Source organism: Arvicola amphibius, chromosome 8 (assembly GCF_903992535.2).
Source record: "Arvicola amphibius chromosome 8, mArvAmp1.2, whole genome shotgun sequence".
Classification (NCBI taxonomy): domain Eukaryota; kingdom Metazoa; phylum Chordata; class Mammalia; order Rodentia; family Cricetidae; genus Arvicola; species Arvicola amphibius.
The window spans coordinates 77,459,298-77,484,495 of NC_052054.1; the positions used below are offsets into that span (position 1 = coordinate 77,459,298).

Below are 25,198 nucleotides of genomic sequence, written 5' to 3' on the forward strand. Positions count from 1 at the left end.
GCCACGAAGCCTCTGCTGGACAGGAGAGAATAAGGGATAGACCATTCCCAGCTTGGCAGGACCATGATGCTGGGTTCAGCCTCCACTGTGAGACCAGAATGGCTAGAAGCAATGGCTTTCCCAGACTAGCCTTCCATTATTCCTCTGTAGGGAGGAGTGTTGAAAGTACCTGCTTCATGGTAGCACAGAGAACAAATGTTACTTGTGTCTTTACTATTGATAACCAGCGATTATATGCTTAAGATCACTAATAGTGAATGGTATAGACTGGATTGGAGCCTGTATAGACAGCGCTCAATTCACACCTCCCTCCCACGTCCGCAGGTGGATGGAGAGCTGATAATGCTGCCTTTCCAGCTGGACTCACGACTGCTTGTTCACATGAGCGGCACAGGCTTGGTGGTAAACACCACCTGGGGGCTCTCCCTGGCTTTTGAAGACAATTTCCTGCGCCTGCACGTGCCTACAGCCTATTCAGGCGCCCTCTGTGGCCTATGCGGGAACTACAACAAAAATCCCAATGACGATGAGGCAGCAGTGGGGAAACCTGAGCGCTGGAAGGTGGGCGGAGCCCCAGGCTGTGACCAGTGCATGAATGATCAGTGCCCACAACCCTGCACACCTGAGCAACGGGAACCCTTCCGTGGTCCCAACGCCTGCGGCATCATCTCAGACCCCGCAGGTCCACTAGCACCCTGCCACAGCCTTGTGCCACCCACTCAGTACTTCAAGGCTTGCTTGCTGGATGCCTGTCAAGTTCAGGGCCATCGAGGAGGTCTCTGTCCTGCCGTGGCCACCTATGTGGCAGCTTGTCAGGATGCTGGGGCCCAACTTGGAGAATGGAGGAAGACAGACTTCTGTCGTGAGTACTGACCCTTGCAGCTCCACACAGACAGGGTCTCCCCCAACTCTTTCCAGGGGCTCTTAGACAAGAGCCCTGTTGCTCCAATGAAGCTCAAGGCCCAGCCCCACCACCTCTTGTCAGAGATGCATCCTGGCACTGATACTGAAAACCACCAGTGGGGTAGGGAAGGACCCAGCTACACACAGCCTGGGTGCAGACCACTCTGGAAGGGACATTTTGCTAGTGGACTTGGATATGACCAGTGACAGTTACTCAGTGAGGAGCCCCTGTCAGAAGCCCCTGCACCATCTCCCACACTGGACCACTGCCACGCACACAAGAGTAGTCAGAGAGTCCAGTGAGACCCTACACCGCCTGCCACACACTGGTCAGACGTCAGACCCCTCAGCTGGAATCAGGACCTGTCCAGGGCAGATCCAAGCAGACTGAATCAGGGGGTGGGGGCAGCTCATTCAGGCAGATCTGCTGAGTCAGGGGCACCCTGTCAATGGCACCCAATCACATACACACTGGCAGGTCGCACCCTGAAATGGAGGATGTCTGAGAGACCAGCGGGTGCTCCAGTCATGTCGGCACCATCTTCCTTCTCTTCAGTCAGGGTGACTGATCTCCCACACACAGGGGTCCCTAGTCATGCACCCTGATGCAGCCATAGTCGGTTCTGGTCTGTTCTGTTCAGATGCATGTGGTTGCATCCCCCGGACAGTCCCTTGCCTTAGATGTCAGGATGGCACACCCTCCTCAGGGAGACAAGGTCACACCCCCACACCTGAGCTCCCAAATCAGTGCCCCTGTCATATGTCCTACGTCAAGTCCCATAGCAATCCAGGGCACCGGCTTGTCTCGGGCAGGCTCTTACACACTAGCCCTTCTGCTGCCACCACTGCCTCTGTCTGACTCTCCCTTGCTCTATCCCCACAGCCCTCCAGTGTCCTGCCAACAGTCACTACCAGCTCTGTGGTGACTCCTGCCCTGTGAGTTGCCCAAGCCTCTCGGCCCCAGAGGGCTGTGAAACCACTTGCCGTGAGGGCTGTGTCTGTGATTCTGGCTTTGTGCTCAGTGGTGACACCTGTGTGCCCGTGGGCCAGTGTGGCTGCCTCTACAATGGACGCTACTACCAGCTGGGTGCCACGTTCTACCCAGGCCCTGAGTGTGAGTGGTTCTGTGTGTGTGGGGCAGATGGGCAGGTCACCTGCCAGATAGAGTCCTGTGGTCTCCACGAGGAGTGCCGGTTAGTGGATGGTGCCCGTGCCTGCCATCCCAAGAGCTCTAAACTAATGATGGTCCTTAATGGCATTCATTATGCCACACCCGATGGACTGGTGTATGACCTTTATGGCTCCTGCACCTACATCTTGGCACAAGTCTGCCACCCGAAACCTGGAGATGAGGAGTTCTCCATTGTGCTTGAGAAGAACTTGGCTGGTGAACCCCAGCGAGTGGTGGTTACCGTGGCAGGCCATGTTGTGGTCCTGGCTCAAGGGCCACAGGTGAGTAGACACAAACCTGCTCATGTTCTGATAGAGGGAAACAGGCCCATATAGGGTCATCTGGAGTCATGTGCCTACGTTGGAAGGTCTTAGGGGACACTGACAACTTAAAGAGTCCTGAGAGCGGGCTGGACGGTGGTGGCGCACACCTTTAATCCCAGCACTTGGAGGCAGAGGCAGGCAGATCTCTGTGAGTTTGAGGCCAGTCTGGTCTACAGGAGCTAGTTCCAGGACAAGCTCCAAAGCTACAAAGAAACCTGGTCTCAAAACAAACAAACAAACAAATCCCCCCCAAAAAGAGTCCTGAGATCACCACAGAACCAGGTGTTTTAGGAATTGAAGGTCCCAACCTGTAACCTACTGGAGACATCCCTACCATGGGAGCCTGAATTGACCTCACTCCACTCTAAAAAGTCCCTAGCTCTGCCATGAGGGTCTGAGAGAGATGACGTTCTATGGCAGAACAATAGGGCCTTCCTTAAAGCAGCATGCTCTGACCTCTAACCTGGCTGACCTTTCCACCCAGGTGACTGTGGACGGTGAAGCTGTGAACCTGCCCGTGGTTCTAGGCTTCATGTTTATAACTGTTGAAAGCCGGAACATGTTCTTCCAGACAAAGAGAGGGCTGAAGGTTCTCTTCGACGGTGATACCCATATCCTTCTGTCCATCCCTAGTCCCTTCCGTGGACGTATCTGTGGCCTCTCTGGGAACTTCAATGGGAACTGGACTGACGACTTTGCGTTGCCCAGTGGAGCCTTAGCCCCCAGTGCTGAGGCCTTTGGAGCTGCCTGGCGAGCTCCTGGCTCCTCCCTGGGCTGTGGTGAGGGCTGTGGGGCCCAAGGCTGTCCTGTGTGCTCGGCCAAGGAGAGAGAAGCACATGAGAAAAACGAAGCCTGTGGGAAGATGCAGGACCCCAAAGGCCCTTTCGCGGCCTGCCACCAGGTTCTGAGTCCCTTGGAATACTTCCGCCAATGTGTATTTGACCTGTGTGCCCAGAAGGGCGACAAAGCATACCTCTGTCAAAGCCTGGCAGCCTATACCGCAGCCTGTCAGGCAGTTGGTGCAACTGTGCAGCCGTGGAGGACAAAAGACTTCTGCCGTGAGTGTCTGCGGACCCCTCTTGGAACCTTCTGGGCTATGGAGAAATCCCTGCCTGTGACAGGGCCTCCTCCAGCCCTGCCCCACCATCCTCTGTGGCTTTCCCCCTCTTCTTCTGACTCGGGGTCTCAGACTCTAGTTAAGAGTCCACTCTCCCCAGACCTCACACCCACCTCTTCCCAGGGCCGTTCTCAGCTTTCTGCAGTGACCTGGAAGGGAGTTGGATGGATTGAGAGCCCACAAGAGTCCTGAGCTGTGGCTCACTGACCCCTCCCTCAGACCGAGTAGCCTCTCATGTGTTCAGTGCAGGACCACAAGCAATGGGTCCCCAATCTAAAACAATACACTTCTTTCCAAATTACAAGGTAGGACCAGGTCCCCTCAGATGCCCCATGCCAAAACAATGGCCCCTGGTGCTCCAGCAAAGAGCCATTTCTCCTTCAGTTTCCTAGGCAGGACCTAGTGCCCAGGTGCCATCTAACAGCACTGAATCAGTCTGGCTTTGACAGTGGGCACTGTCTCAAGCTAAAACAGGAGGCAAGGTCCGTGCACCCTGTGCTCTCTGGACATGTGCCTGGTAGTCCTTCACACCTCTGCATCTGCTGCATTTCCAACTGCAGGCAGACTTTACCCCAAGCCTGATCCTTCTCTCCTGCCCCAGTGGCCATCTGATGACAGTCACAACAGCCTGCCAAACTTAGTTGGGGCCTGGTGCCTTATCTTTGATATCTCTGTGTCTTTCTCTTGCCCCATTCTCAAACCCATTCTTGTGCCATCCCAATCCTTTGCTTACACCTTCCATCTCAACTTGATACTCTGCCTGCCCCCCAATACCAACTCCACACTGTCAGAGCCTCCCCATTTCACCCTGACTAGCCCGAGCCTCCCGATGCCATCTGAGTCAACACCCCACCTCCCCAACCCATCCTGACAATCTGCTTGCACACCCCACCCCACCCCACACCCACCCTCTTCTTGGGCTTCCCCCTGCGGTCCCATCCCTGTCTTATGGCTGGTCCCCTGAATTCAAGCCCAGCTTTCCTCCATACCTTCCCATCATACCCCAGCCATTTCAGTTTTCCAGGCCTGACTGTCCTAGATTTCGCATCTTCACAAACCCCCTACCTGATCTCCCCCAATGCATCACGGCAGCTCTCGCTGTCTGCAAATCTGGATGTGAGCTTTGTAAGACAGCACTGGGAACTGCCTTCAGCATTCGCATCTTCAGCACCATCCTGGCCAGGGCTAGGAGGTCAGTAAGTCAAGTTAGTCAGTGTCCTGCAGCAGGTGTGACCACCCTTGCCTCCTCTCCCTACAGCTCTCCGGTGTCCTGCCCACAGCCACTACTCTATTTGCACACGCTCCTGCCAGGGCTCCTGTGCTGCTCTCGCTGGCCTCACCCAATGCACCACTCAGTGCTTTGAAGGATGTGAGTGTGACGATCACTTCCTGCTCTCCCAGGGTGTGTGCATTCCGGCCCAACAGTGCGGCTGCACCTACAATGGCCACTATATGCCGGTGAGCAGGGACTCCAAGCAGGAGAAGCTGGAGGGACAATCAGAGTTACTGTGCTCTGGGTTTCTGTTCAAGGATGGGGTCATGGGGGACCACCACCTGTCCCTAGCTGTGTGACAAGTGTCCTGAGCATATACAGATTTAACTGTTGTCACCTCCTAGTCAGTACCATACTGTTGATGTAGCATTTGCATTGTATTGGGCATGGTTTAAGGTGTACAGTAGAACGTGGTATATTACATGCAAACACTACACCACTGTATAGAATGGGTTCAGCATCCTCCAGTCCAGTACCCGCAGGGGCTTCTGTTTTTGTTTTTTTTTTTTTTTTTTTGTTTTTCGAGACAGGGTTTCCCTGTAGTTTCTAGAGCCTGTCCTGGAGCTAGCTCTTGTAGACCAGGCTGGCCTCGAACTCAGAGATCCGCCTGCCTCTGCCTCCCGAGTGCTGGGATTAAAGGCGTACGCCACCACCGCCCGGCCCGCAGGGGCTTCTGGACCCAGGGGGATGCCTCTGCTGTGATAACTACACTGAGTTTTTTCTTGCCAAGTTTTCAACATTTTTTTGTTTTTCTTCTCAAATTTTTGTTCTTTTAATGAATTAAGCTTTAGAACAAGTGTAAATGTGTGTGTGGGTGCCCTTTCCTGAGGCTCATCCACTGATGCCACGCCTGCTCTACCACCTTCTCTTCGGGCGTGTGTGCCTGTTACTTCCTGCTAACCACTTGAGACTCTCTTGCAAACACAGTGGCTACTTTACCCCAGGGTCATTAAGCATGGGTGCTGTGAGAATAAGGAAATCAATTATGTGACAGATAATAAATCAAATCCAGGAAATTCCCAGTTATTCGATACCATTATCGGTTGACTCCAGCCAGATTTCAACAGGTACTTCATTCCAACCATCTGTAATCATTACCCTCTCTGACCCAGGGCCCCTGAGGAAGCAGACACCGTTTTTTATCCTTAACATCTGATGCGCTCTCCAGGGAGGGAATGGCAAGACTGAGGCCTGAGGATGGAGCTCAGGGCAAGGGGGTCAAGAGTCTTGGGTCTGGGAAAAAAAAAATCAGGGTAAGATGATCAGAGAAGAGATACCAGTTCAGGGAGAGGCACTGCCATGCGTGGGCTCTGGAGACTCGGAGATGTTCCCAGCACCTACCTTTCTCCTCCAGTTAGTTTCTCCTGTAGTGGTAAATATCTTCATGTAATTAGTCACTATATCACCACAAAATGAATAGATTAAAAACAATGACCCCTTTTGTGTGTCTAGTCCTGTCACTGCAGTTTGAGGTAGGAGTTATCTGTCACCTAATGGGACAGAGGAAGATGCTGCTGTAGGCCACTGGCCTTTTGTCACTATAAACCAATGCCTAGGGAGGACTGCTTTGTGGATAACGGAGGTTTGTGTGACTCGCTGCTTTGGAGACTGGAAGACCAAGGTGCATGGCGCAGGCTCTCGGGAGACCCCCGGCTGCATGTTGTCATCATGGCGGCAGCTGCATGTCCCCGTCAACATGTAGTCTCTCTCCTTAAGGAGTCATAAGACCTCTATCTTGGATATGCCATCCTAGAGACTTTACCAATGCGGTCAGCTTCCCAAAGCCACACATCTCCTATTTCTGACTTAGAGGCAAGGACTGTAGTAAGATACACATCACTTCATCCTGAGTACTTTGTCCCTTCCCTTCTCATTCAGCCTCGCCAGGGAAGATGGGTTCTTTCTTTACAAAACTTAGCCATGTATATCGTCCTTATGGCTTTGACTCACTGGTCTCTGAGCCTGAATCTGCACAGCCAAACTTCTGGCAAACCAGAAACAAAGAAAAAGAATTTTTGTTTTTGAGACACGGTCTTACTACAAAGTCTTGACTGTCCCGGAACTCGCTCTGCAGACCAGGTTGGTTTCAAACTCACAGACATCTGCCTGCCTCTGTCCCGAGTGCTGGGATTAAACGTGTGTGCCACAGTGCTCAGCCCTAGTCGTTTTTCCCCTAAAATAACTAATGTTTATATTCATTTGAAAAGAACATTTCCTACTAATTGGATAAATCAAAACTTACTCAGCCTCCTTGTGGCTGGATCTGCTTGGGACACACATCACCCCTGCTTTTCTTATTTCCAGGTGGTTGCATGCCTCACGAATAGTCATTCTGCCCTAGATTCCCTTACAGTTACAATGATCATATGCCATAGACTAATACGAGTTTTTCAAGAGCGTCTAGGATTATTCATACTTTCCCAACCTACCTAGAGTCCTGACTTTTAACTCCATAGTTGGATGAAGTCTCCAATCTCTTCACATCATTAATACAAAACTTTGAGGACTGAAGTCCTGCATGGTTCAGGGGAACAAGCCATGTTCAAACCACGGCAAGTGGCCTAGGCTGGGATCATTGTCTGTACCATACGATGATTCATCCTCCAATGGACTAGCCCAGGCTTATTCTCATAGTAACGGCATAATCTGAGACAGGCTAGTGATGGGGTACACTGTCAAGGCTCTTGAGTCAAAACATGAGCTTGTCACAGGTTGGCCTCTGCAGTCTTATTGACAAATCAGAGACTACCACTGGGGAGAGGCACACAGCATCTCTCACCGGGAGCCTCCACAGGTTCCCCGTGTGAATGCACAGCATCCACCCCTTTCTGTGCACAGGTGAACACCTCATTGATGACCTCAGACTGCAGCGAACACTGCTTCTGCTCCCCAAGCACCGGCTTGACATGCCATCCAACTGGCTGCTCACCTGGCCAAGTCTGTGAGATACGCGCGGGAGTCCGGAACTGTTGGCCAGCCAAAGGTCTTTGCTCCCTCTCTGTGAAAGGCAACCTTATCACCTTCGATGGGGCTCACAATGCCATCAGCTCCCCTGGTGTCTATGAGCTTTCTTCTCGCTGCCCGGGAATCCAGAAAACTGTGCCCTGGTACCGTGTGGTTGCTGATGTCCAGTCTTGTGATGGCAATGACAAGATCGTGGACAAAGTCCACATCTTCTTCCAGGATGGACTTGTGACTGTGACCCGAAGCAAGGGTGTGTGGGTAAGCCTGGGCACAGAGGGCACGGACGGCTTCCCTGGGCTTTCCTTCTTCCTAGCACAGTACCCCACATCCTGGCTATGCAGTGGTTTCGTGGTGTCTCCCTCATCTAGGTCTCTGCACTTTTTCTGGATCTGTACCTGTCTCCAGAGGTCAGCCTGGGCCCCTCTCCTTGGCCTGCGTTCTTACACTAAGTAACAGCATAGCTTTGCTATTGGTCTTAATCAAGCCTCCGCTGGTTACCAGTGGCAGGAAACAAATACAAACTGCCTTAGGGGAAAACGAATGGACTGGGTCCATATCTGGGAAACCCAGAGACGATCCCAGACACCCCAGCTACCCTGTCAGTTCACACCTCTAGGTTTCAGGCTTGTCCCTGACGCCAATCTCTATTTTTTTAATTTCTTGAGACCAGATGTTTGTATGTATCTGTGTAGCCTTGGCTGTCCTGGAACTCACTCTGTAGATCAGATTGGCCTTGGACTCACAGAGATCCACCCAGGTCTACCTCCTTAGTGCTGAGATTAAAGAAGAGTGTCCCTACGCCTGGCTTGCAACTTCATTCCTAGATAGTTTTGGTTTCATGAAGGAAGTGCCACCTGCCTCACTAAAACTGAGCAGAAACCGCAGCAAAAACTGCTCTAGCACAAGCCCAGGACTGCATCTCACTGAGAACTGAGCAGAAACTGCTCCAGCAAAGCCCAGGACTGCATCTCACTGAGACAGCCTGGACTGCCCGCCCACTTCTCGTACTGGGGGTGGAATGTTCTGATTTGCCAAGCTGGCATCACAGGTGTTGGGATTCCCCAAGTCAATTTCTAGGTTCTGTGATCCCCTCTAGGAGCTCAGCACATGGTTGTACCGGTAGCCAAGATCCCCTCTAGGAACCCAGCACATGGTTGTACCGGTAGCCAAGATCCCCTCTAGGAACCCAGCACATGATTGTGCCGGTAGCCGAGATCCCCTCTAAGAGCTCAGCATGTGATTGTACCAATAGCCGAGAATGGTTACAATGAGAGGATGTGAGGAAACGGTGCATGGGGAAGAGGTATCAACCAGGACATGCTAAATCATTATTTTATTCTGAAAACTAGAACTTGCAGAGACCCCAGGTTTGCTCAATTGCGTACTTATCTGTCTGATCCAAGGAGCTCTTCCCCAGCTTCGGAATCTGGGGAGGATCCATTGATCCAGTCTTCTGTCCACTGGCAAATATTGACATGGTGAAAGCATTAGTAAGTTAATTTGAGTCATACTGTAATGGGGATAAGCATGCACAGTGAGCTTGTGTGGACACAGATCCAGCTGTCTTCCCACCTGTCCATCTCTCATGTAACGCTCCTCTCCAGGCCCCACCCCTTCCAGCGCCTGCCTGTCCCTTTCCTTGAATCATTACTGTGCACGAGGAAGCCAGCGTGGTGGTCCCTCAGCTCTTCTGTCACTCAAGTCTCACTTCTCCATTTCCCCCTCCCCCACACCAGGTGAATGGTCTCCGAGTGGATCTCCCAGCTAGCGTGTTAACATCTGTGTCTGTGAAGAGGCTGCCTGATGGCTCCTTGCTGGTCCACCAGAAGGCAGGGGTCCAGGTCCGGCTTGGAATAGATGGGCATCTGGATGTGATGGTCGGTGATGACCATGCGGCCATCCTGTGTGGGGCCTGTGGAAACTTCGATGGGTATCAGAATAATGATGTGCGTCAATCTCAGGGGAAGACACTGATGGAGAAGTGGAGAGCACAGGATTTCTCCTCATGGTGAGGCTGGAGAATGGAAGCCAGACTTTAGGGGACTGGGGGAGGAGGTAGTGTGGGCGGGTGGGTACTTAGTCTGCAGCATGAAGTGCCAAGTGTCTGTCTCTTGCAGTTCCAGCTGATCAGCCAGCACTGGCAATGGACACTTCAAGAGCTGCATCTTCCAGACGCTACAGTGATTGAAGGATGCCCTGGGTGTCCCTTCCCTGTCCCTCCCCCTTGCTGAGCCACTGAGGCCACATCTGAAAGCATTGAGTAAATGTCTTGACCCAAGCTGTGTGCCAGTGTGTCTGCCTCCTGCTGCCTCCCCAACTTCCTCCCCACAGTGGGAGACATGGATGATGATGGCGTCTATGATGGGTGTCTACTAAGAGAGGACGGGGGCCCATGTGTGGGGCACAGCAGGTGAAGGAGCAGATGCCCAGAGTGGGGAAGCACTGGGGAGATCGGGAGTCAAAGAGACCGGGGACTAGAGGAGTGGATGGTGAAATGATGGGGCACAGGATGGGGAAGAGGTGCAGGGGGGAAGGGAGGGAGGGAGACAGACAGACAGACAGACAGACAGACAGACAGACAGACAGACAGACAGATTCTGGCTTTACCATTGACAAGCCTGGTGAGTCGCCTGCTTCCTCCCTGACTTGGTCCCATCACCTGTAAATAGAAGGAAGGCTGGGATTTTCTCAGAGTTGGAGTGAGGATTTAGTTCCTGAGCTCAGTCAACAAGGCAAATGAACAGAGACGATGCTAGGCAAACGGACCAGCTACCCCACAGTGCTGTGGGTCTTAGGGTTCCTACTGCCATGAAGAGACACCGGGACTATGGCAACTCTTATAAAGAATAACATCTCATTGTGATGGCTCGCTTACAGTTCAGGGGCTCAGTCCATCATGATGAGGAGCATGGCAGCATGCAGGCAGACCTGGTGCTGGAGAAATAGCTGAGTGTCCTGCATCTGCAGGCATCAGGAAGTCAACTGACAGCCACACTGTGTGGTATCCTGAGGATAGGAAGCCTCAAAGCCCGTCCCCACAGTGACACACTTCCTCCAACAAGGCCATAATTCTTCCAACAAGGCCACACCTCCTAATAGTGCCACTCCCTTTGGGGGCCATTTTCTTTCAAAATATCACACTATGATAAAACACCAAGACCAACAGTGACTTATAGGAAAATGATTATGTTTTGGCTCATGGCTCCGAAGGGGAGTCCACAATGGCGGGAGAAACACAGCAACAGGAGGCCAGAGCAGGAAACTGAGAAAAAAAAAAAAAGCTGGGCAAAACCATTACTTTTCAAAACCTGGTGAGGGACTTCTGCCACCAAGTCTCTCCCATCTAAACCTCTTCAACTAACGTCTGCTTCTGGGAACCAAGTGTTCAAAGACCCGAGTTTCTGGGGACCTTTCTCACTCAAACCAGCCCAGAGAACAAAGGAGGGCGCTGAGCGCCAGGCTGAAAGAGCATATTAAGCTCCCGTTATATTGTATTACATGTCAGAACAAGATGATACCGCTGGTTCAAGTCCTTACTGAGTTTCTGGTGGAATGATGGAGAGGTAAATCGGACTGGAATGGGTCCAAGAAAAAAAATGGAGCCAAGAATGTAGTAAATATAAAAATTTCTTTCAAGAGTTTTATTATAAACCAGGCAGAGTCTTCTACATCCAGCCTCTAGGATGCTGGGGCGGAGTAGCGGGAGCGTTGTAGGTCTTGTAGCTGGCGTTTTGGTTGGAGGCTATGAATGAAGACGGTGTGTGACCGAGAGTGACGGGGACTGAGGGCAGTGCGGTGACAAGTGGGCAGGGTCTGATGAAGACCTAAACAGTCTAGTGACCCAATGGGACATCGACGTTAGGGAGTCAAGCAGAGAGACGGCGTGACGGGTGGGACATGGATACACACGACTGAGATTCTGACTGGGCTGCAGCACGGGGACAAGTTAAAGTCCCAAAGAAGGGTCACGAGAATGGAAGCAGCGCCTGGTAGCTTTCAATATCATGGGCTTAGCCAGGAGGCAGAGAGAAAGGTTTAGCAACGGCACCGAGGAGAATGAGGATCTAACCCTAGATTCCAGTTTCATTCTGCCTGTCAGACACCACAGCCAAAAGCAACTAAGGATGCGGGAGGACTGACTTCATTTCACAGGATGCCACCGATCACTGAGGGGAGCCGGGAACTCAAGTAAGGACTGAAGTAGAACTATCGGAGAGACACCGCCTGCTGGCTCCTTTTCAGGCCCATGCTTAGCTAGCTTTCTTCTACAGTCCAGGGCCACTAGCCTAGGAATCGTACCACCCACAGTGGGCTCTTCCAGAACCCACTATCCCTCATCAACCTGCCACACAAACAGAGCACTTTAGCTTAATCGTCCAATTCTTGTCCCCCAGATTCTTGGGTAATATCAGGATTCAACCATCAAACACTTAAGTCTTTATAAATTTCAGCATTCTAAAAGTCCAAGGTCTCTTTAAGACTTCCAAGTTTTAATGCGGTGCTCAGACCTATATCCACACCCCACCACCAAGGCTCAGGGTGTAACTGAGAAGAGGAGGCAAAAAGAACAAAAGAGCAAGGGGGGGCGGGGGAAGAGCTGTGGAATACAGTGAGTTCCAGACCATTGAGGGCTACAGTGATGCCCTGTCAAAAACAAACAAAAAAAACATTTTAATATAATACAAAGATATACCAACTTGATATTTTTGATATTTACATGCTGAGGAATTATAGGAGGAAAACATTAAAAGTATTTAATTTCCATAGTTACATTTCTGTAAGAACATGAAAGCTCCCTGTATTCTGTCTTAGGGTTTTTATGGCAGGAATGAAACCCCATGACCAAAAACAAGCTGGGGAGGAAAGAGTTTACTTCACTAGCCCTTCCATTTAACAGTTCATCATCCGGGAAGTCGGGACAGGAACTCAAACAGCGCAGGAACCTGGAGGCAGCAGCTGATGCAGAGGCCACGGAGCAGTGCTACTTACTGGCTTGCTCATCATGGCTTGCTCAGACTGCTTTCTTACAGCACCCAGGACCACTAGTGGAGAGGTGGTACCACCCACAATGGGCTGCCCCCCCCATCACTAATGAAGAAAATGCCCTGCAGACTTGCCTTGTGGAGGCAATGTCTCCATTGAAGTTTCCTCCTCTCGAATTACAGCTGGTGTCAAGTTATATAAAACTACCCAGCACAGATACTAAAATTACTGTACTTCAGAACTCACAAATTGATAGAACTGGAAAATATCCTACGGGGTGAGGCAACCTGGACACAGAAAGTCAGATGCCACATGCACTCTCTCATTTGTGGATCTTAGATCTGAAATTTTCAGGATTCTGTGTTCAAACTGGAATGAGAAAAAGCAGAGGTCAGAAAGCAAGAAAAGAACCATGACGAGGGAGGGACCCTAAAGGGAAGTAGGAACACACATGTGATGTTAAAGAGGGGAGGGATATGGGGTGTGGGAAGTGTTAAGATGGGGATGGAGCGAGGGATGGGGAAAAGATGGGGTATGAGGGATGATTAACCAAAAGCATGAACACTAACTGAAAACATTATTTATAAAAAATTAAAAACTAAAACATGAATTGACATGTCTGCATACTCCTAGAAGCCAAAGTCACTAAATGAAAATCTCAGTGCCATGCTTAAAATGCCTATGAGTCTTCATCAGGGAGGCCCTCCAAACAATACAGGCTATGGCCATTTCTCGTGGTCGTCCATCAGAACTAGATGGTAGACTCGTATTGCTGAAGGCACCACATACTTTGGTTGCAGAATACAAATAAATCAAGCTGGAACTGAACTGGAAGCTTCCTCCCTGCTGGCTAGCTAGTTTAATGGTACCAGAGTGTGCTCTGTAGCCTGCTGGGGCAGAAAAGTCATCAACTGTTTTACCCAACTGTGGGTCCTGCCTGTTACCATACCAACTGACGAGGCAAGTTATGCCCGTTGGCGCAACAGTAGCATGACTGCTGGGGAGCAACTAACCACTGTTTGATTGGCTCTACGGCTTGCTCCACAGGAAGGACTTCATGCCTAGCACTGTGAGCCTTATTAAAAGTCCAAGGCTGAGGAGATCGCAGACTCTGAAAGAGGCAGGGTGGGGTGGGGTCTACTACTGGTTGGGCTAATTGGACATCTAAAACTGCCTTCTAAGTATTTGTGCTGCCCTCAGCCTTGGACAAAGAATCGTCCATCTGCAGTGGCGACAGTACTGCCGTGCCTCGTGAGTAGACTCAGAAGTCACTCATAAGTGCTGAGAGTGAGTGACCGATGAGTGTTCAATCCTAACCAAGACCCAGGGAACTGAGGAAGAGGGCTGGAAAGATCCTAAGAGCTGGATGACGGTGAAGAACACTGTTAAATGCTGTCTCCTGGACATGCTGTGACCATGGCACTCGACAACACATGGCAGCTATGGCTACCTGCACACGAGTCACACCAAAAAGGAGACGGAAGCAGGAGGAGCATCAGGAACGCGACGGAGATGAGGCTAAAGGGGTAGATATGAGCACAACACGTTTTAGGCATGTTGGAATTGCCAAGTGTTTTGAAATTCCCATGAATACGCCACACAAAGAGTCATTGAATTGTATAAATGGGAAAATTATACTATGTGACCTGTTTATCAATAACGATTTTAAATTAAGTAATTAGAAACACTAGGAGCTTGGGCAGGTAAGAAATTTGTTGAGAAAGGATGAGGACTTGGGTTCAAATTCCAGCACCCATGTAAAAAAACAAAACAAAACAAAAAACAAAACTGAGTGGTCATCTGTGTGCCTGGAAGCCCAAGGCTGGGGAGGCAGTGGTGAAACAAGAGGTTTCTGGTCCCCAGAGCCAGTGAAGAGATCCTGTATCAAGACAATAAGGCAGAGAGCAGGACAGCAGCTGGTCTCTGCATGAGCCCATGCAGTGTGTGTGTGTGTGTGTGTGTGTGTGTGTGTGTAAGCTTAAGCATTGTTAATGTCTATGACAGGATTTCATGTTAAGAATTCACTTTAATTTGTCTTTAAAAAAAAACACACAAAAGGATGTTGGAGGCTAGGTGACAATCAGCCTTTCCCTGGTACTTGGCAGCTTTGAATGAAAGACAACCGGCCGAGTCATACTGCTACAACTACTTAATTCTGAAAGACAGTTCCTGCTGGGAGGCATTCTTCCAGCCCTATTACTTATTTACATGGACTTTTTACCATCAGAAGCCCTTGTAAACCTTAGCGGCCACTTCACCTAGGCCAGAGGGTAAACTCTTTCCCTGATAGCCCAACAAAATAGTCTGTGATGAGTGCAAAAGGTCTTTTCGGTTCCCTGGAAGGCTGTGCTGTGTGATGTAGCTGTTGGGATGCTTTTCCTGGAGACCAGGTCGTTCCTGTGCTGCCCCCTGGTGGGGCAATATTAACCTTGGACCTTCTGCAACACCGTTTTTGACTGATTTTGATCGTTATTGGTGGGGTGGAAAGAATCCAGGACGTGAAGAGGAGGGACAGACCGCAGAGCCAACTGCAAAGCCGCAGTAGTAAGGGCACTGACAGCGGGGCAGTGGCCTCAGAGGCAGCTGGGGCAACATTAGGGTAACTGAAGATTCCCAGAAACTGGCCAGCGGAAGGGAACAGAAGCAGTGAGGTGCCTGTTCTTGGGGCAAGTGAGTGAAGGAGGGCTTTTAGAGTACAAAGGGAAGAGACAGGAAAAGCGAGGTACAGCCTGAAGACAGTAGAGATCCCCAGTTCCGGGCCAGCCTGGGCCGCATTGCAAAACCCTGTCTCAAAATACAAACATCAACAACAGCAAACAAGAAACACAGGCTGTGCTGGAGACAGTTCAGCTGTGAAGAGTACATACCGCTCTTGCAGAAGAAGTAGGTTCGGGTCCCACACCCACCTGGCAGCTCACAACTACCTGTAACTCCAGTTCCAGAGGATCCGACGCCCTCTTCTGACCTCTGCGGGCACTGCATGACCGTGGTGCACAGACATCCTTGCGGGCAAAACACTTCTAAGGATAAAATAAAAATAAATAAATCTTCGAAAAAATTAAAAAGCACAGTTTGAGTACAACCTTTTATTCTTGGAAAGCTAGTGAAGGGGAAAGCCGCAGCGGATCTGCGATTGAATTTAGCGCTCTGGGAAAGAGACAGGAGCGAAGCAATAAGGCGGAGCCCGCAGTCTCCAGAATTCCCGCCCAAGACGTCCACTTCCGGAGGAGGGCGCGTGTAAGGGGTGGAGCTACGTCCTTCCGTCACGCGTCCTACGTCGTCGCGCGCATGCGCTCCTTTCCACGTGCGAAAGCCTGATACTCGTGGAGTGAGGGACGCCGCTGATTGCCGGAGCCGTGCGACCAGAACGCAGTGATGAAGCCAGGTAGATACCGCGGCACGGGCAGGAGCGGGGCTCCAGGAGCGGCGGGCGGGCACCGCGGCTGCTCGGGACCCGGGGAATGTGGCCGGTGGCTCGGCTCCCAGACACAGGCCTACAGGCTCGTCGCTCCCTGCCGGCCGGTGCGGCCCTCCTGACCCCAGCCCAGAGCTGGGGCTCGGGTCGCTCTCTGCGCGTGGCTACGGGGGATCCAGCTTGGGTCGCAAATGGAACGGCTCCGGGCTAGGGGCCCTTCTACCCACTTCAAGCCTTCCCTGTCACCCACTGTCACCTGCCGTCACCGCTACCTTGGTCCCCAACCCAGCTTCCCCGGGAGGGGGGGGGCATGAGGACCTCCGGGTCGGTGAGGTGAGGGTCTCGATCGCCACGCTTCCGGGAGGGGCGGGGTCCTAGACGTGCTGGAGTCGACGATCTGGAGACTTGAGTGTACCTGCTCTGTGGTGAGAGAAACGTTACAAACCCGGCCTTAGCGGAGTGGGTTGGTTTTGGTTTAACTTTTGAGACAGCGTCTCACCATGTGCCTCTGGCTGGCCTAGAACTCTCTGTTGATCAGGTTGGCTCGACCTCAGAGCTCCATCTCCCGAGTGCTGGGATTAAAGGCGTGTGCCACCGAGCCCGACAAAAATGTATTCGTTTATTTCCCGCCTTTTTCTGATGAATCCACTACAGGTGGATAATGATGGTCTGTTTTTTCTTTCTTGGATTCTTACTGGATAAGGGACTTTTTTGGTAAAATGTTACTCTGGGCTATAGCAATGCTCGTCAATCCCAGTACTCGGGAAGCTGGGGCTTGACACCAGTCTGTGCTACCGTAATGATAACGTGAGCTTCTCACCGTTGCCGAAGGATCAGGCTTTTGTCTGATGTGTGCACACATGTTCCTGTGGACAGATGAGAGTCGCTGCAGGGGATAATCACCCATGCTCCTGGTCCCAGACCTGTTGAGTATCTGGGAGTCCCGCGTTCTGGAAGTCTGGTGAAGTAGGGTGGAGGGATTGCTAGTCTGTGTGTTCTACTGCCGTTCTGTGGTCTGTGCTTTTCCCTCCAGCCTTGCTCTGGCAAATGATAGAATGAGAAGCTGTAGAAATTTCTAGCCGTGGACTCTGCATTGACAGTTTGAGCCTTGAGTGCAGAAGCAGCTTTGGGGAGTTGTTTTTGTTTGGTTGGTTTTTGGTTCTTTGAGACAGGATTTCTCTGTGTAACAGCCCTAGCTGTCCTGGAACTCGCTTTGTTTACCAGGCCGGCCTTGAACTCACAGAGCTGTTTGCCTCTCCTGTCACCACACCCAGCCCGGGGAGATCTTTAAGCAGAGGTTTGCTGTAGGCTCTAGTGGACGTTCTAACAAAGTCCTTTGTCGTTTTGAAATGGGATCTTGTATAGCCTGGGCTCTCCTCACACTCAGCCTTCGGCTTCACTCTCGCTGGCAGTGGGGTTGCAGGCCTGGGATTCCCTCATCTGGCTGGAGTTCTGAGGTGGGAGGGCTCCTGGAGGGAAGCAGATTCTAAAACAGCAGACTATATGTGGGCATGGAGTCTTTATGAGTCATGAGTCCTTTTTGTTCCTTTCCCTAAAAACTCCAGGACCTGAAATAGACCAAGATACACGTTGAGTATCTGGGACTAGAGTTGACCCTGGCCCACTGCTCCCCGTGAAGATTCCCACAACTTCCCAGGCCTCTGTTCTGTCAGGCCCTGGCGGGTGGCTTCTCTTCTAAGTACTTTTGTGGGTACAGAGTCACCTGATTTTATAACAGACTCCCATGCAACTTGCGTCCATTAGGGTCCTGAACGACAATGGCATGGCTGTCCTCCTGGATGAGCCGGGAGAGGAGGAACCAGGACTCCCCTTCACCATCCACTCGAATGAACAGGATGGTTTTCCAGCAGTTTCTCTGTGAAGATGGACCTAGAGACTTGCGTCAGCAGAGCTGGGGATATGCCAGAGCCTTGCTGGTGTTTATCATATTGAGCTTCATGTTGTGCGGGGTGCTGGGATGTTGGGGTAACCAGAATAATTGCGAATCGTTGTGCATTTGGAACTTGTAACGGCCAGCGAGAGTGCCAGGCAGTATCCAATGCAATATGACAAGAAAACAAGGTAGCATCAGCACCGCTTCATTAGAGACCCAAGTAGCATGGGCACAGCCCTGTTTGCAGGAGCTGGAAAGTGGGAACCGCTCATGTGAGAGATAGATTTCAAAGCTGGCTGTTGAGTAGGGCCCAGCAGAGAACCTGAAGTTGGGGTAGGGCGCATGTCTTCGGCATGATGGTTTGGGTCTATACATTATATAAGGTCTTGTGGGAAACTTTTCTTTAATAAATGCCCTTCTCAGATTTTATTTATTTTTGGTTTTGGTTTTTCAAGACAGGGTTTCGCACTGTCTCCCTGGCTATCCAGGAACTCACTCTGTAGATGAGGCTGGCCTCGAAACTTGCAGAGATCTGCTTGTCTCTGCCTCCAGAGTGCTGGTATTAAAGGTGTGCGCCACCATCCGGCTCAGAGATTCTTTGTAAAGAGAAGAATTCTGAGTTTATTGTGGATTGTGAAGTGCGAGGTTGGAAGCAACAGGATGGGATCTCTTGTGAGGCTTGGGATTATTTGAGAGTTTTGAAGAAGAAACTGTTAACAACTTGAAAAATTAAATTAGGGCCTAGCGGTAGTGGTGCACAGCTTTAATCCTGGCACTCAGAGGCAGGTGGATCTTTGTAAGTTCGAGGCCTGCATGTTCTACAAAGGGAATTCTAGGACAGCCAGCTGTTACCCAGAGGAACCCTCCCCCATCCCAAATAAAAGTAAATTAGGAATAGATACCAAGTTTCAAGGTCTTTTTTATTGTTGTGAACTCTGGGGAGTTGACCCTGGCCTGACATATTAGAGCTACAGTATCTAGCCCCTTAAGTGTCACAGAAAGAGAGCAAAAAGTAAGAAGAGAATCAGCAAAGGTTTTTTTGATTTGTTTTTGTTTTTAATACCATTAAAAATACTGTCAGCGTGGTACACTCCTTTAATCCCAGCACTCAGGAAACAGAGACAGGTGGATCTCTTGAGTTTGAAGCCAGCCTGGTGCACATCACTCCAGGTTAGTCAGGAATACGTAGTGAGACTTAGCGTCTCAAACAACAACAAAAAAACTGTTTGAAGCTGGTGATAGTGTAGTCTCAAGGCACAGTGACAAAACTTGAGCAGATTTATATCTGACGTCTTAGATCAAGTGAGATAGTTTTAAGCCAACACTAATCTCAAACTATGTTTTCAGATCAACTCTTGTGCCCCTGCCCATAGTACTCAAAAGTTTCCATCATAGAAAAGCAAAATAGCAAACACAACAACAGCATCAGACACCTGTTAGTCCCACCCACTGTTTGCTGCTGAGTGGACAGTGCTGCTTCACCCCTGAACTGGTTTGTTATTTTCGGGGTGTTTTTTTGTGATCAGGGAGGAGGCTAGAGTCTCTGTCTCTGCCTCCTGGGGTATGGGAATCACAATCTGCTACCGTGCCTGATTTCTGATGAGCTCTAATCTGCCCATCTAGGCCATTGCCCATCCTTAAATTTGGGGATTTTTTTAACCCCCCCCCCCCCCAAGGAATGTTACAATCTTGAAAGAAGGGAGAAACTGAGCATCAGATTAGGAGCTGGAGCTCCCCCCACCCATATACATGCAGACTCATGGGAAGATGCTGGAAGGGCATAGGTCCCATTGAACTAAGCATGTGCGCAGGGCTCACCGATACTAATGGTGCCCCATCAAGAAGCCCAGAATATCCTCATTCTTTCTCATCCCTAACCGTTAGATCGTCTGTGGCGTGTTTTGCTTTTAGTGGTCCCTTCCTGGTATGCTTCATCAGGACAGATAAGGTGCCGGGTCCAAGGGTGCACACCTGTAAACCCAGCACTTAAGAGGTGGCAGCAGGAGGATCAGCAGCTACATGGTGACTTCGAGGCCAGCCTGGGGTTCTTGATACCCTATTTCAGAAGAGCAGTGTGTGTCGTTGGGTGTAGTTGTATAGGAATTTGTTTCTCTGCTTTTGGGAGGGTCTGGTTTGTTCATCTGTGCTGCACAACTGTTGATTACTGTTACTTGGTCTATGTGTCCATTCTGCTGGTGGGACATTGGGTGGCCTTGGTCTGCATTACATTTGCTCCAGGACTGCAGTGGACATTTGCTCCAGGAGCTTACAGCCACGTGCTTTGCTGATTTCTCACTTTTGTAGAACTACCGGGTAAGTTAGGTTAAACGTCTTAACCTTCATTTCCCTGTTTTTGTTTCTACTACAGGTTTCAGCCCCCGTGGGGGTGGCTTTGGTGGCAGAGGAGGCTTCGGTGGTGACAGAGGTGGTAGAGGAGGACGAGGTGGACGAGGAGGCTTTGGCGGGGGTCGAGGAGGCTTTGGTGGAGGCCGAGGTCGAGGTGGAGGTGGAGGTGGAGGCTTCAGGGGCCGAGGAGGAGGTGGAGGAGGAGGAGGACGAGGTGAGTGAGGTTGACATGGGGAGGTGGAGCAGGCTCCTGGCGGGTGCAGGGAGGGGGGAGAAGGGACCTCCCTCTCCACCTGCAGCTTTCTCTTGCAGGTGGAGGCTTCCAGTCTGGGGGCGGCCGGGGTCGAGGTGGTGGCCGGGGAGGCAAGAGAGGAAACCAGTCAGGGAAGAATGTGATGGTGGAACCACATCGGCATGAAGGTGAGTGGTGGGCAGGGCAGCAGCTGTAGTTAGAAGTGGATTGTGGCTGCATTCTGAGTCCTCAGCCCTGTTCTTCTCTGCTACCTTCACCAGGCGTCTTTATCTGTCGCGGAAAGGAGGATGCCCTTGTCACAAAGAATCTGGTCCCTGGAGAGTCTGTGTATGGGGAGAAGAGAGTCTCTATTTCAGTGAGTTCTAAATCTTTGTCCTAAGTACCAGCTCTAGCTGATGGTGCCAACTGCAGTTCAGTCTTGCTGTTGTGTCCTACATGTGACAGTGGGGGGCGGGGGTGTTAGTGCATAAGTTAGGCCATGCACACTCTTCCATGCGCCTTGAGATTCCCTGCCCGCCATAGCCTTCAGTTCTTCACTTCCCAGCTCCCCTCCCAATTCCCTAGCCTTGCCCTATTGTTCCCCAGCTCCATACTGTACCGGCTCCCTATCTTCTGTCTCTGGTCAGGTACCTCCTGGTCCTGACAGGATTCTGTCGTATCCTCACAACCCCAGCACGTCCTCTTCTCTATGGCCGGCCAGAGGCCTACCTGCTCCCCTCTAGTCTAGTTCAAACATCCCCAGCCCTTCATGGTCCATTCTTGTTTGCCATCCTCTCTCCTGGCTTGGTCTCTCTAGCCTGTCACCGTCTCCTGAGGCAGTTTGTGTGTTAGTTCAGTGGGTACTTACTGCTCGGGGCAGGATCCATGTCCTAATCAAAGGCTGTCTCCAACACCTGAAACAGCTAGGGCAGGAAGTAATGCCTAGTGCCAGATCTTTCTGTCACCTCTGTGTTTACTGTCTGTGTTCTGTCCTTGTCCCTATTGTACATCTGCTTTTGGTTCTTATACAGTGATTGGGCTGCAACATTTCTTTTGAGGGCCCTAGGGTTATGGGATGGTGTCCTGCACAGGAACCCAGCACTGACTGACTTCTGTTCCCATCTCTCCTGGGTCAGGAGGGAGATGACAAAATTGAATACCGAGCCTGGAACCCCTTCCGTTCCAAGCTGGCAGCAGCAATCCTGGGCGGCGTAGACCAGATCCATATCAAGCCAGGGGCCAAGGTGCTCTACCTTGGGGCAGCCTCAGGCACCACTGTCTCTCACGTCTCTGATATCGTTGGCCCGGTAAGTGGATAGGTGGTAGAGATGGAGGGAGCCGAGCCTGGCTGTTTACCTGCACTGTGTTAAAATGACCCAGAGCTGGGAACATAGATACCAAACTATTTTGGTTGACCTCTTGAAAGATTGATGTCCCAGGGCTGGAAGGGTAGCTTAGTCATTAAAGTGCTTATCACATGTGCATGAGGATCTGATTTTGATCCTCGGAATTCATGTAAAAGTGTGGTGGTGGTGTGTGTGTACCCCTGTAATAACAGCACTAGGGGTAGCAGCAGCCATGGAAGCTTGCTGGTCGTCGGCTGCTGTCTATGGATAAGCGCTACACCAGAGAGAGACCTTGTCTCAGAAATAGGATCGGAGGAGTTCCTGAAGAACACCACCTACATTGTCCTCCGGCTTCTACATACATAGACACAAAATACTCATGGCCCCCAAACCTAGTTTGTTCTCATCTCCCTAACCCCCCATATTGGGGGTTGACCCCAGGGACTCTTGAATGCTAGGCAGATAGGCCTACATCCGCAGCCCTTGGTTTCTACTGGTGGGCATGTGTTTTCTGTGGCGATGGCAGTGCAGAGAGCACCTGCCTCCTTGATGTCCCACTTCACAGCCTCTTGCTGTTGGCTCAATTGCGGACTCTTTAATTTGATGGGTGAAAGCCCTGTGCTTGGCCAGGTGTGAAAGCACACACTGTTGTCGTCCTAGCCTAAGCTACACAGTCAGACCTTGTCTAAATACAAACCGCAACAAAACTCAGACTTCTATTGGTATTTAATAGTGTGTGGTTTCAGAGAAACACTGAGCTTTCTGAGCCAGGGTGAGCACTATGGAGAATAAGGTTGTTTTCAAAATTGTATGTTTCCTGTGAGTGCTGGCCCATTGCAAATGCCTGTGGCTCTGTTCTCTGCCCTGGACTTTAGCCTGTGTTGGGAGCCTGGGCTCTTGGGCCAGATGAATTAGGATCTTGTGCTTGGTTGGTTGTGAATAACCATGGCAAGTGACTCTCATCTCCAGGCCGATCTGGACAATGGAGTTAAGGATTGAGGGTCTGAGGGCCTGCTACAAGTGGCACATGAGCCCAATTTTGGCAACCATAATGGAGAACAAGTGTGTGCTCATCACTGTTGATTTATTTTAGGATGGTCTGGTCTATGCAGTTGAGTTCTCCCACCGTTCTGGCCGTGACCTCATCAACTTGGCCAAGAAGAGGACCAACATTATTCCTGTGATTGAAGATGCCCGACACCCACACAAATACCGCATGCTTATCGGTGAGGGGCCTGGGGGCGGCCCAGGGAAGGTAGGATAAGCCACTGCATATTTCCCAGAAGAGGCCAATGGACCCTAAATTTAGATGGAGTTAGAGTGAGGAGCTGCAGGTGGAGATTGTGCCGGTCATCTCTGATCTTCCTCCCTGAGTCCCATGCACTTCTGCTCCCCTCCGACACTTGATGCCTTTTTACACTGCCCTGTCTCCTGCCTTTCTTTATATTATCTGATGACATTCCAGGCCTGAGCACAGCAAGTATGACCCAGTGCTTTTTAAAAAAACACAAACAAACAAACAAACAAAAAAAAAAAAAACCACCTTAAAGGTCTAGTATAAAAATGGAAAGCCTCGTGAATTCCCCCAGAGGTACTCGATACTTAACCATCTGCTTTTCCAAATCCTTAAAGATGTTTTTTCATTCCATCACTTTGTTTATGTGTTCATGTTTAAATCATACTGCCTAAAAACATTGTTTTTTCATTGTACTTTTTTGTTTTGGTTTGATTTGGTTTTGGGAGTGGTTTTTCCCCCTCCTTTTTTTCTTTGCATTTTCTTGGTTCACTTGGCCCCTTCTCTGGTCCTTGCCCTCATTTGACAGCCCTGCCCACGTCTTGCCTTTAACTGCTCACTTTTACTTGTCTTTTTGATGACATGTCTGTCTCCCCCCAGACCCGGGAGCATCTCGAGGGCAGGGTCTGACTCGTCTCTGTGTCCCCTACGCCCAGCCCAGGGCTGGCCACAGAGTAGGTGGCAACCATGCTTTACAAGAGGAGTGGATGAGTGATGTGTCTGGGTTCTGACCCCACCTTTGGGGTGCTTTGGAGGGAGGGTGTGTGGTGGGGAGTGAGACTGGAGGCAGGAGACTCCCAGGAACCTGGTGGTGATGGAGTGCAGGCCCCATATTGGGAGGCTCTGGGCAGCTCTCTGTTTTCTACTTGGTAACTGCTGTCCCTTTTTCCTTAGCCATGGTGGATGTGATCTTTGCCGATGTGGCACAGCCAGACCAAACCCGGATTGTGGCCCTGAATGCCCATACCTTCCTGAGGAATGGAGGACACTTTGTGATTTCCATTAAGGTATGAGGCTTGGAATGTAAGTTGGGGCAGCAACAGTGGGTGCTTGATCTATGTGTCTGAGCATGCTGCTTAGCCTACGAGACTCTGTTTCTTCGTTTATTAATCAATGATATATGTGCTTAGAACAGATTACTGGTACAGAGAAAATAAGTACAAAGTGTGTTTTTAGAAACATTTTCATTTGAAACTCCCAGGTTGTTTGTATTTCTTCACCATGTTCAGAATTAGCCTCTTGCTGCATTTGTTCTACTGTTACCAGGACATGGAAGAAAATCCCGGAGTTAAAACACTGCCTTAGATAAGTGGGACATCCTGTTTTCAGTCCAAGCCAAATTTAAATTTCTGTAATGGAGTTTTATAATTGCCCAGCCCTGGGTCTCCAAATCTCTAACCTGTCCTTTCTCCTCTCTCTGTAGGCGAACTGCATTGACTCCACAGCCTCGGCAGAAGCTGTGTTTGCATCTGAAGTGAAGAAGATGCAGCAGGAGAATATGAAGCCCCAGGAGCAGCTGACACTTGAGCCCTACGAACGGGACCACGCTGTGGTTGTAGGTGTGTACAGGTAAGTACCAGACTAGACTTCTCCTTGCAGCCTGAGCTCCCTGGGCTTTGGGAGCCAAAAATGTTGACAGCTGGACCCTCTCTGATTTCCTCACAGGCCACCTCCCAAGGTGAAGAACTGAAACTTGGAGCTGTCTGGATTCGAAGAAATGTGTGTTGCTACTGTTGCACGTGTATTTTTTTTTCTATTAAAAGACTCATCTGTCTCCCCTGTCTGGTACTGTTTGCTCAGTGGCCAAAAGACGCATGCGCCCTTGACCAACTTTGTGTGCGCTTGTAAGGGGGGGGGGTGCCTTGGAAAGTTTCATCCGGTCACATGGTGCATGCTCCATTGATATCTGCTACGCATGTGCGCGGCTCCGCGCTCTG

General features: G+C 50.6%; 2 protein-coding genes and 1 long non-coding RNA gene across 4 annotated transcripts in view; 2 read left to right on the forward strand and 1 right to left on the reverse strand.

Annotated features, from left to right (window-relative positions):
* LOC119821866 (IgGFc-binding protein-like) overlaps nucleotides 1-9,763 on the forward strand; it is a 32,649-nt gene extending 22,886 nt beyond the window's left edge. Inside the window, exons 13-18 of the mRNA XM_038340970.1 lie at nucleotides 325-862; nucleotides 1,787-2,355; nucleotides 2,882-3,455; nucleotides 4,773-4,972; nucleotides 7,626-8,009; nucleotides 9,488-9,763. Of these exons, the coding sequence (XP_038196898.1) occupies nucleotides 325-862; nucleotides 1,787-2,355; nucleotides 2,882-3,455; nucleotides 4,773-4,972; nucleotides 7,626-8,009; nucleotides 9,488-9,763 (2,541 nt within the window). The remainder of the gene's footprint in view (nucleotides 1-324; nucleotides 863-1,786; nucleotides 2,356-2,881; nucleotides 3,456-4,772; nucleotides 4,973-7,625; nucleotides 8,010-9,487) is intronic.
* A 1,597-nt stretch (nucleotides 9,764-11,360) lies between these two features.
* Nucleotides 11,361-15,933, reverse strand: LOC119820225. Its single transcript, XR_005286449.1, has 3 exons — nucleotides 15,659-15,933; nucleotides 12,981-13,103; nucleotides 11,361-12,395 (listed from the first exon to the last, which is right to left on the reverse strand). It is a non-coding gene; the product is annotated as an uncharacterized LOC119820225 (long non-coding RNA).
* Nucleotides 15,934-15,989: 56 nt separating this feature from the next.
* Fbl (fibrillarin) lies at nucleotides 15,990-25,035 on the forward strand. Of its 2 annotated transcripts, none has more exons than XM_038338336.1 (9): nucleotides 15,990-16,119; nucleotides 20,412-20,603; nucleotides 20,702-20,809; nucleotides 20,903-20,997; nucleotides 21,758-21,928; nucleotides 23,061-23,193; nucleotides 24,156-24,268; nucleotides 24,685-24,830; nucleotides 24,927-25,035. In XM_038338336.1, the coding sequence occupies exons 1-9, from the start codon at nucleotides 16,110-16,112 to the stop codon at nucleotides 24,949-24,951; spliced, it is 993 nt and encodes a 330-aa protein (XP_038194264.1). In that variant the 5' UTR covers nucleotides 15,990-16,109; the 3' UTR covers nucleotides 24,952-25,035. The 2 variants fall into 2 exon arrangements, with proteins under 2 accessions (XP_038194264.1, XP_038194265.1); XM_038338337.1 differs by having other exon boundaries at nucleotides 15,993-16,119; nucleotides 20,412-20,486.
* The last annotated feature ends 163 nt before the right edge of the window (nucleotides 25,036-25,198 follow it).